This window comes from Cheilinus undulatus, linkage group 9, assembly GCF_018320785.1.
Source record: "Cheilinus undulatus linkage group 9, ASM1832078v1, whole genome shotgun sequence".
Taxonomy (NCBI): Eukaryota; Metazoa; Chordata; class Actinopteri; order Labriformes; family Labridae; genus Cheilinus; species Cheilinus undulatus.
Window position 1 is genome coordinate 14,612,067 of NC_054873.1, and position 12,066 is coordinate 14,624,132.

At 37.6% G+C, this 12,066-nt stretch overlaps 1 protein-coding gene across 2 annotated transcripts in view; it reads right to left on the minus strand.

The window, feature by feature from the left end:
- Positions 1-2,676: 2,676 nt before the first annotated feature.
- Positions 2,677-12,066, minus strand: part of tubgcp6 (tubulin, gamma complex associated protein 6) — a 56,850-nt gene continuing 47,460 nt past the window's right edge. For both annotated transcript variants that reach the window (XM_041796437.1, XM_041796439.1), the window contains exons 21-25: positions 10,879-11,073; positions 10,162-10,294; positions 9,447-9,660; positions 6,788-6,981; positions 2,677-3,134 (exon numbers count right to left, since the gene is read on the minus strand). In XM_041796437.1, the coding sequence (XP_041652371.1) occupies positions 3,043-3,134; positions 6,788-6,981; positions 9,447-9,660; positions 10,162-10,294; positions 10,879-11,073 (828 nt within the window). In that variant the 3' untranslated portion in view covers positions 2,677-3,042. The remainder of the gene's footprint in view (positions 3,135-6,787; positions 6,982-9,446; positions 9,661-10,161; positions 10,295-10,878; positions 11,074-12,066) is intronic.

Genomic DNA, 12,066 nt, shown 5'->3' on the forward strand with positions numbered 1-12,066 from the left:
GAACATTTATCTTGAAAATTCAATTGTGTTGACCTGGTCTGTGTCTGGCTGTCTGCTTGCTTTTTCTGCTTTACATCAGATCTCTCAACAGTAACAGAACTTAAACAAGGACAAATGTGAAAAGGACAGCTTTATGAAAGCAACTCTTTCATGACACTACTTATTATTTTCAAAGGAATAAAAACAATGGTTTGCCATTTTGGAAAAATCACTCATATCTGTTGTAGTGCTAAAGAAGATGGTGGTGCCACTTTCCTATCCATCCACTGTAAATAAGAACAAGGTTAACAGATTATCAGCCTGGCCAAGTATCGGGGCAGATGCTCAGCATTTGGCCGACTTTTTGTATCAGTGTTTTCAGTTACTTATGAAATTAACAAAATTGCTACTTTGAATCTGTTTTCACTTTCTACAGTCTTACCGTAAGCTCTCCCCACAATCCCGTCTGATTGGCTAGACATCACGCGTAAAGCCAATCAAAACAGATGGCTGAGTACCACGGACACATATTGGTTCTAATATCAGTCCTGTTGACGGGAAGTTGACTCATGTCTATTAATAGACTAATTAGCAAATCATGATATGAACCTATAAAAGTAGCAGACTTTCATCTGTTGTACTCCTGGGCAAAAACAAAGATCCAGGCATCAGGTGCTACCATAAAATCTGTGTCTGTGAAAGGTTTAGAGTGTGGAAGTTGCAGACTAGTTCACCTACTCTGGCAGCATAATCCATTGATCCTCTGACTGCAAGGCTGAGAACAACCGCAGACTTGGAATCACACACAGGGCAGTGGGTTCGCTGAGCAGGACAATGTGGTGTTCCCAATATCTGAGCATGCGTACAAAAGTCATTTTTTTGGTTCTTGGTCCTGGTCTTACTATACTCTTGTGAGGCCTGGACTGATGGCCAGAGGCATCTACTGGACTCCTTTGTTCCAACTTCTCTACGGCCTCTTTTGGGTATTGTTGGCAAAACCATGTCTAATCCTGACATCCTCAGGGAAATGGGGATGAGAAGGGTCAGCTACCTGATACGGGAATGGTAGCTGAGGTTTTGCGGGTATTTGGCTTGCTTGGTCTACTTCACCACAGCCCTGTCTGGGCTTGTCCAGACAGGGACATGGGACTGGCACAGGCCTGTAAGTAGGCCATCAGGAGGCCACAGCAGTACAGGACCAAGGTTGGCACGGGCACAATATTGCATTCTGGCCGATATCTGGTAGGGTGATATTTACAAAATAATTTTAGCTGATATCAGTGCTGTCTTTTAAATGTAATTTAGACCTAAAACTTCTGTCCTTAAAACGCAGAACTTAAAGTTTTAGGATGAACAAATGAACACATTTCAGTCATTAGGCTACACATTTAAAGAATGATGAACAAAGAAAAAAACTTCAGCTAAAGTAGATCTGTTGGTCCAGCCTAAAACTCCACCAACATATTGTTCATACAGCCAATGTTTACAGTTGATATAGGCAGATTTTAAAAGCCCAAAGATTGGTTGAAAATATCGGACAGAATTTACAGATAGTACACCTTTTAAGCTAATATCTGCAGATACAGACATCATAGTGTGCATCCCGACCTAGCACACCTAACTGCTGAATCAAATGAGAGATTTTTTTGGGCAAGGGCAGTCACCTGTTTGACAAACTCTGGTTTGATTTCATGGTCAAACATGGCAAAATGTTAGCGCAGTGGCAACGTTACACCAAAATAACTAAGAAAATTAAAGCAATTGGCATCTTTTGTGAAATGTTACCTCCATCAGTAAATATCAAACACAAAAACATAACCAATTGTATATTTTGTACAAAAAAGAAACAATTTAACTTTTAATGGTTGGTTATGTGCTGGACTAAAGTCTGAAAATACATGCAGATATTTTTTGTATGGTTTGATTTGGTTGACTATTTAGCCCTTTTTTCCATCTTTATACTAAACTTACATCTGCTGGCCCCAGTAGGACTAGTGTTAGGAATTGATATTACAGCAGCATATATCTTTTCTTTTTTCCCCTGCTTTGTATTTTCACAAATGTGAAACAGTTTTCCAAGTTAAAATAGAAACCCATTTTTCTCTCTGATATGTGTGGACCAATGCTCTGACACCTGTTCAGCTGACTTTTGCCCTCCGTCTGTAGATGCTGGCTGAGATCTTCAAGTGCACCTTTAATTAAACTACTGTGATGAAAACAAACATGTTACTGAGTGATGGAGTCAACTATTTTCTGCCCGTTTCATGACCGCCAAAGGCTGTTGCCAGTGTGGTTCCTCTGATAAACAGCTCCGACATGTCAATCCTCTAACTGTCCATATTTCCTGCAGCATTGTAAAGCCCTGCAGATCAGTCCTGAAAAACCTGTGCTTTGAGGGTAACGCTCTGTAAGGAGAAATCTCATGTTGTAGAAAATACATTCAGCGTCAAAAGCAAAGACTTAACTCTATCCTCTTTTTGTACAAAGCTGAAGTCGACAGAGTCGACCACCCATAATCTTTGTACTTAATTTGTCATTTTCTAAAACCAGTGTTACCATGCAGTCTTAAGTAAACATATCCTTTTTTCTTACTGAAGTTTCCTCCTTACCTCATTAAAAGAGCTTTAAATACCATCTCCAGACATCACAGATTTTAGAAAAGAAAGCATTTTGCTCTTTTATTTACAGATAGTTGACAAATATATATTTCAATGCACCTAAAATGTACAAAGCTGGAGGCACATGGAAAATGTTAGACATTACAGCAGGAAGCTTATCACACTCAAAGTTTGGCAGCACACAGTTTAAAAGCACACATATTGTAGCAAAAGTCCTGCACATTTGATTTGCTAAATAGGCTTTTATGTACAATGAATGTCCACATGTACATTAGAGACAGGATTTTCTCTTCTTTAACGGGTGATGAAAAGGAAAGACTTAGCAATATCTGTCCTCTTATGCACACATAAGGAGACACTCCAAAAATAAATGCATTCAAGGTATACATTAAATAAGTATCTCTATTATGATTCACTCTTTGTTCATGTAAGACTCACACACCCCTCAGGAGTCTTTGTAGTAGTTGTTGAAGTTGATGCGAAGCAGGAAATCTTCAAGATGAGGCTGGTAGCCTCGGTTCACTAATTTGGTCACCACTGTAAGAAAAGAAACATGAATCACTTTGTAACTTTGCTGAAGAAAAGTTTCTTTTTCTGTAGTTGTGATTATATATCTCAGTAATAAAAAGGGATTAAAATTGTGCTATTGCTGCACAATGAATATAATCACAATTGTATTGCAATGTCAGGAAGTGCAATTACATAATCACATAAAAGGCTGCAATTATTTTTGTATTATGTAGTACTTGAAAGCCTTAGAAAACTAATTAAAGCAAGGCCCTTAAAGGTGCAGTGGTTGTATTAAGCCTACAATATTTAGTGGAAAAACTTGTTAAAAAAAAAAAAAAAAATGTAATATAATATTTATAGGTAGGCCTAGGTAGGAGTACAGGGTTGGTTGTCACACTCATATCTCACCACCAAAATTTAGTATTGACATTTCCAGAATTGGGATCAGAGCTCACCTACATAGTCTCTCTGGAGTAGGACAGCTGAACTTGAGATGAGACAACTTTATGTGTTTCTCGTGGAAAATTGTAAATATTCAGCTTATTATTTTTCTTCTTGGCTTTTACACAATGGGTTTATAACAAAACAATTGTTACCATTAAAGACTGTGAAGGGAAAGCTGCAGTTTAGATTGCTGTTGGCTGGCTAAGTAGTTCTTAGATGGTTGTTAGCTTTAATGTTAGAAGGAAATTCCAGCAGAGATTGGTCATCAAATTCTCTTCGAGGTTGGTCGTCACAGCATTCAGGGGAGGTATGGGACACGTGTTAGAGGCGCAAACAGAGGGCATACATGCTCTGCTTAGTTGCAGTGTGCAGACCCTACATTATCCATCACTGTAACACACATAGTGAATGCGTGCAGTCTAGTTTAGTAGGCTGTTCTTTTTATGCCTATTTGTTTTGTTGCTATAGGCCTATAGGCTGACCTAAAGTTGTTCATGTTCCCTGCTCATTTTGTGTTAAGATGCATTTGGTTTTCAACATGTCAATGCAATTAAAGTCTCAAATTTAGCTGTGCATTCTTGGCTTTGTTTTCATTTTTTCTGATTAAAACAACATTGTGACAAACAACCCCATAATTTTTGACAACCATCCCCTTGATTGGGTTGGTTGTCACAATGTTCAACATTCTCAAGTAACATGTTGTTATTGCACATGAGACACGCACAAATGCCACTATCTAACGCTATTTTTTGAAAACAGAACACCACTCTCGCTCGCTCTCCTTTTACTCTCTTCCTTCACTCTCCTTTCTCACTCGTCTTCTGCCAAAGCTGCCGTTTTCGCAGTGCTGTTTAACATTACTGTAATATACAGTGCTTAACAAATTTATTGGACCACCTGTCATATTTGTCTCAGAGACCATCCAGCATCATGAAGTGCTTTAATGCGGACTCTTTCATTTTCAGTGAGCTCTCCATATTTTACCATTTTGAACAGGAATGAGGAATTTCAAACTGAATTCACCTTTTTATACCCAAATTTGAGCCGGATCACTGGTCTTCTCTGAGAGAAGTCAGAAATTAATCAAGCATAACATTCAACCACTAAAACTAATTTGTCTGTTCAGGAATGCAAGTAAATAACTATTATTTGACATATTAATCAAGAAATAAAAATGTGCTTTACTATTTTTGCAGTTTTCTTGTAAATCAGTAAATTTGAAAATTCATGGATAACAATAATAATTCTATTTTAGCATTAAAAATATCATTTGGGTTAAAGATCTTCTACATATTGGTGTATTAACCACTGCAGAAACATAAAAAATGATTGCGGTAATTACCAATGCTGTTAATTTAGCGCAGCTGTGGCATAAACCTTATTTTGGGTGGTGGTCTAATAAATTTGTTAAGCACTGTATATACCACACATCATATATTGCCGGAAAGCACAGATTCTCAGCTCTCTGTCAGCATTGGATTTTTTTAGATTGAGCAAACTTTCGAGGAGTTACAGTGTTGATAATCTGTGTAGCGATCTCACGATACGTCTGGTGTTTTGCTATGGTGTTTTGCTATGAATGCCCATGTCATATGGTTGCGAGTACTGTAATGAACCATATATGTGCACATGCCCACAATTCTCAGCAACTCTGACAGAGTTACGGTAATAATACTCCAGACATATAAAACACAGCGCCGGCGCCGGCTTAGTAGGTAAAAGGGTTAATTATCTTTGTGTTCCATTATGTTGGAAAATGAGAGGGACTCACATTTCGAGCCAACACCTTAAGATTCAATTGAATGTAGGAAACACTACTGATGGAAGTTTTCATGATGAGAAATTCACACTAGAGTAAAACGTGTGACAACCAATCCTGTTCTTCACCATCACTCAAACTGTGAAATTGTTTTATTTTTAATCAACTCAGAATAAGCTGTTAATTTATACACAAGGAGGGTCCCCTCCACAGATTACTCCATTTTGGCCTTTTTTTTCATCTTGCATATTTCTGCAGTTCTACAGAGAGGATCACATTAGATATGTGTTATTTTTGAATTACCACAGTTACCACCAGTAGTGAGCGTTGCAACCTTGAATCTGTTAGATGTTGTTAATATTTCCAATCTTAAATACTCCATTTTTAAGTTTACAATAGTGCCACTACTGCACTTTGTAGAAGTACCTTCATTTTCAAAAAAGGGAAAAAAAATATTTTTTGTCAAATTAATTTGAAAGCAGTACTGCAAAAACTATTAATGTTTGCCTTTATTTTGATAACCAAACAAATACACTCATGATAACATTTATGTGTTATATCATAATTGTGAATAACAATATTGTTAGGTATAACCCAAACACACATTATAAATAAATCCTGATACACCACTTTGCTTCAATAAAAAAAAGTTTGTTTTTTTTTCCAAAATTTATTTTTAAACAAAGGTAAACTGCTAGAAAGAATTCGGCCACTGATATGTTTGCGGTAAAAGAAATGAAAAACAAAATCCTTAATCCTTGTTCTCATTAAGATATTTCCAGTTGAACGTGAGCAGTAATAAAACAATACAAAACTGTTTCAAAACTCTAAATCATTTTAATGCACTAAGCAGAGCCAGGCAATGTTTAATTTAATCATCTTAATCACAGATGAACCCGACTCCATCTCTTCTTCTATTTTTCATTAAAACAATAAAAGGTTAATATTTACAACTGACAGAGAACATGACGCCCCCGACCATTGCACTGTAGCTGGATTACATAATTAATCTCTTATATTTGGAGAAGATTTAATTTTGTTTTGAATAAGACTCAATTTTATGGAAGGTGGCAACCATTAATTAAACAGATACCACTTAAAATTACAAGATAATCCACTTTTATAGCCTTTTTAAGCTATATTTAAATATAAATGAAACATAATCAAAGGATTAAAGTGAGTGGGATTGTCATTGTTACTACCTTTCTTCCTCCAGGTTATGTAATGTATTTGAAACTGATCCTTTTCCTCCTCAGTGGTTTAATGTCAAGTGGTTACTCACACATCCTTTGACTTTATTATAGCTAAGCTGAGTAACATCCAAGTCATTGTATTAAAAACCCAATTAGAAAACATTATGAAATCAAGACAAGATCAGCTCTGCTTCAGTTTTTAGCTCCATCTCCTAGAATTCAAAACATTGATGTATTGAGATGTGTTAATCTAAACAGGTGAGAGAGAAGCATACTGTGCTCACCTTTGAAGAGGAAGTGGGAGTAATACTTGAAGGTGTTGTACGACTGCTGCATGGCGATGAAGCTGGGGTGCACTGCCTCCCCCTGCTGGCTGTCCCAGGGCTGTGCGATCAGCTGAGCCCTGAATTTGAGGATCAGGCTGAAGATGCTGTGGATGATGTTCATGACCGGCGCCGCCTTCTCTGTCAGCAAACCCCTGAGGAGGCGAGAGCAGAAAGTTTAAGGGAGGCGACAAGGAACCTTGAAATGAAATCTAAGAGGGGCTGTAACTCTACACAGGAAAGTGTGATACTTGACAAGCCCTCCTAATGAGATTAAATCATTTATCAGGTTCAAAAGTTGGCCTCAAATAAGCCTGGAATTTTAATTAACTTCTAGCGAGGAGGTTGAATTAATTTTATGAGTAACCGTGTGTTCACAGTGTGCCACTCAACTTGCTGTGCATGGCATATCAAGAATAAATCATTTATAATAGTGTTCAGTTTATAACCATGGTTCAGAATAGTTTTTTTCTAACTTATGTTCAAGATAAGCACATGTGTTATATCCAAACTGTACCAAATAGCATCTAATTGCACTTATTATTGATGCAGCTATGATTATCCAGGTGATTTATTCATAGGTCTCAGGTGTCAGATGAAGAACTCAATGAAAAAAATACACTACTTTAAAACTCCAAGCAGCAAACACTTACTATTTCATTTAAATGTGTTTCCCCTTTGTCATGATGGAGTACTCAGAGTAGATAATTGAGAATAAAAAAGGAATTTAAAGGATTGTAGCATCAGGCTGCAACCCTACAAAATTGACAAAAGTGAAGGAGGTCTGAACACTTTTTGAATGCACTGTAAGTTTCCATACTAACAAGTTCATTTAGGAAATGGATTTCGAAATAGAGAGCTGATCTGAAAATATGGCTCTAAAAGTGATAATAACTACTGGCACTTTACATTCTGATCTTGTTTTATGAATACAAAATCAAGATAAGTATTGAAAAAAAGGAATTTTGAAAGAAATCAAGATCCAAGCAGGCTCATTAATTTATTCTAGCTTTGTCCTCCCTGTAGTAAGACAGTCAAAGATCAATCACCTCAACAAAAAAAGAGACAAGAAAACACTAGCATATCGTGAGCTGGGACTACATGAATCCTTTTGCAGCTGATTAATTTGTAGTTGGTTGACCAAATGACAAAATGCCAATCCTTACAAATAATTCAAAAATATCTTCTTCTTCAGTAGGCTACGAGATGTCCGATACACAGAGCTGTCCCAGCCCAGCAGGGGCTGATTGAAGAGGGTTTAAACTGATAGATTTTAGAAACTTTTCTCTTCCAGTATGTCAGAATCCTGCATTTAAGAAAAGAGGGATATAAAGGCTATGTAGTAAATAAACGTTGGGGTAATAATTGGATTGAAAGACTCCATAATTCAAGACAGCAGAGCAGCAGCAAGCAGGAGAGGCGTTTAAAACCCTGTGAGAACGTCAATATTTATCAGACAACAATATACAGAGATATAAGAGATGTTTCTTTGGTTCGACAAAGAATTGATGACTATTTCTTTAGGATTATGTATATCATAAATCTTCTGACAGTAGTTTGATTGAAGTTAGACAAGAGGGAAGTGTCTTGGCAATTCTCAGTGAACGTTCACATGAACGTGCATGGCAAGACTGGGCTTAGCTGTGCTTGGTGCACTCAGTGTAAGTGGGGCCTAGAAGTCGGCTGTAGCTATATTGGACATTGTGGATAAGACCGACTTAAGTTACAACCAGCAGGTGCATTCTGCCCCTTAGCTGAGTGCACTAATAGAAAAAAGAAAACAGCAACAACAGGTCCAGTTTGTGAGGCAGAGGGATCTTTTTATTTCCCTGCCACAAACCAACTTTGAAACATGAGCTGAGAGTATGGGGAAACATTCTGCTTTACCATTTTCCTCTCTGCAAATCTCACATTAAAAATTGTGGCTGTCTGAAAGACATGAGAAAACTATGAAAAACAGAACAGAGACTGAAATATTTACCTTTCATGGATCATATTTTTGTTTTATGAACAGGGAATCTCAATGCAAACGCTTTGCTTTCAGATACATTAACATTACTCCAAAAGTGTTTGTGGGGTCACAATGTTCAATTAATGAGCCACTGCCATTCATTTGTTTTGATCAGGCATCTGCAAAGTCACAGAAATTGTCTTTTATATTATTGATCTCTGTAAATGCATTTCTAGGCCCATACTTCTTCCTACTTTTAAAGACCCTGCATGTAACCTGCAATAACATTAGTTCTGCTATCACTGAATAAATCATAACATGCCATTACAAATGATTAAATAGAGCAATATAAGCTTTAAAAGGGTGAGTATTTACTGGCTTCTCTGTCACAGTTAACAGATATCTTTTGATTATGTACAACTCAAAGCATTAAAAGACTTTTTCCTCAGCTCCAGGAAGGACTAGTAGACATTTGTCATAATTTACTGATATTTAGTAAAACTAAACAGTGAATAAAATAATCAAAAATGTGTGAAGGAAATTTTATCTTTTCAAAATGCATCTTTTACAGCAGAATTTATTATAGTTAAAAAAGAGAGACAGAAATCCCCTTTCCATGCTTTAATAACAAGCACCAAATAGCTATGCGCATGCAGTTCCCTCTCTCACCTGAAGATGGCTCTGTTGAGGTAGTCTGCATGTGTGCGGTGGATGGCATCCAGGTCACTGGCAGTGGCCAGTTTGGCTGTAAACTCCCTCCAGGACACTTGCAGGATCTGGTTGGCGATGTATCCCTGTATCACTTTGACAAAGTGCTGCATCTCATGTCTGTACAGCTGCAGCTGACGAAACTGCACCGAGCGTCCAGCACCTTTCACCAGCGCTGATGGACAGACAGAGGACAGGAACAAGTCAATGCTAACACAGGGTACAAGCTAAACAGGCTACCTGCTCCTTTTCAATATCACACAGTTCTGAAATCACTTTAAAATGAAAACAACCTAAACCAAAAGTAGTGTAATACTTTGTATCATTTAGTCCTTTAAAATCAGTTCTAATAGCTCCAAAATGCAGTTTGAGTCCTAAGTTAAGACATCATCTAATTCTGTCCTTGTGATTAGTAATATAAATGTGTAAAGGGCTGAAGTTCACATCTCTGTCATCATAACACTGTATTTACCCTTCAGGATATCATCTATGTACCGAGTTACACAACAATCCTGCTTGAATGAGATATGCTTTGTATAAATAAAACATAAAGGACTCGCAGTGTTTCCCTTTATAAATATTTTATGAACAGTTGAAGCACAACTGGAGGAATCTTAAGTCATCCTTCACTGAGAAAAGGTGGAATGTAAGCTGGGTTGGCATCAAAAGCTCTCACCTGTCCTCTTGAGGTGAAACCAGACCTCGCGAAGGCTCCACACCATGTGCTTGAGCTGCAACAGGAACGAGAACAGACGGTTGTACTTGTTCATGCAGCTGTCCGTGATGATGATGTTCAGCGGCCAGTCCACCTGGGAGCCAGCGCAGAAGCAAGGAGACAGACAAACCAAGGTAAAACAAATAAATAAAACGTGAGTAAGGTGTGAGAACAAGTGTGAAAGAAAAGTTGGGAAACAGGCAAAGGGAGAGTGACAGATGAGGGTGAGTAAAAGGGAGGGGAGGAGGAAGGTGTGAGTGCAGAGACGTTGATAAAGGAGGTGAGAGGAATGTGAAGGGAAGATGGAGCGGTGAAAGATGGGGGGTAGGAGAGTAAAAGAAGATGTATGGGGAGAAAACAGAAAAAAAACATGAGGAAGGAGATAGCGAAGGGAAGAGTTTCAGGAAAGGTTCAAGATTACACAGGAGGGAAACAGTTGTGAGAGAAATGGGAGGGAGGAGAACAAGAGCAGAGGACAATAAATGCAGCATTAGTCACTGTGCATGTCATCCAAAAGACCTAACTCCAATCAATCTGAGGTTCAGCCATTTGAAGTGCGTGATAAGCTAATTTTCCACGCCCAGAGCAGTTTGTCAAGACATGACAGGTTGTCATATTTAAGCTGTCACTCATGCTGAGCGTGTATACATAATCTGTTACTCATTCATACTTCCTCACCTTGTAGCGTAGCTCCAGACAGTTGAGAGAGTCGGGGGCGTGTGGGTGGAACGTCTCAGGGAGGTAGCGCAGGGCGAAAGTGAAGTTGCTAGCTAGAGGTGTGTCTCCATGTAAGCTGTACTGGAGAGCTTTACTGAGGATGGAGTTCAGGACTAGAGGGGTCAGCAGCTCACCAGGGGTCTGTCCACTGCCCAGCTGTGAGGAGGAAAACAACAGTTTAATACAATACACAAGGCCACGTAATGGATAATGTGTAGTGAGAGGGTTATTAGAACAGCCCAGAAAACTCTCTTACTGTGCATTATCCGACTCAAAAAAAGTTTATTTCCTTAAAATGAAGACAAAACATTTTTATTAATTCTGCTAAACAAATAGTCTGTTAGAATCTGTAGTTACAGCAAACTCTGACTTTAAATGAGCCACCATAACTCTTAAATGAACACTACTGAGATAAACTAGCTGCTATTGCTCCCATTTAATCTGAACATTTTCACTGTTGAAGAATTAGGACAAGGTGAAAAGGAAACCTTTAGTGTTGAAAAATGAAGCTGATGCAGAGGTGCAAAACATTCTCTCACCACTGTTTTTTGACGCTACCCACTGTCTTCCTCTCTAAATGAAGGCATTAAAAGCCCAAAAATATATATCTATAAAATTTCAGGCAAACATAAATAAAAACTGGGCTTTAACTGTATTGTGTGCTTACAAAACTAACAAAATATCTGTAGTTTTAGTGAATGGTGCAAGAAAAATGCCTGACAGCACTGTTAATCATGGCATCTTTTTTATTAAGTCTTAGTTTTAGACTTAATATTAAATCGACTGAGTTTGAGTCTTACTTGAGTAATTTTCCTAGTTTATAATTTTAGCATAGATTTAGTCAAGGAAATTTTAAAAACATTTTAGTCCAATTTTAGTCAATACAACACGCTTACATTTTCCTATTTACTTTTAATCAAGAGATTCATTTTCTTGTACTGATTTAGCCATATTGTAGAGTTAATATTAAATGTAAAACTCATACTTATCTGCCACAATCTAAATTCCGTTTAAGACTCCTTGATTAGAACTAAACTTACTTTTTATCAGAGTTTCAGTCATCAAAGATCTATTCTTGGCTATTCTTGGTCTTATCTTTCTCATAGAAAAAAGGTAGTCAACAACAGTTTTTAGTCCTTGTTTTAGTCT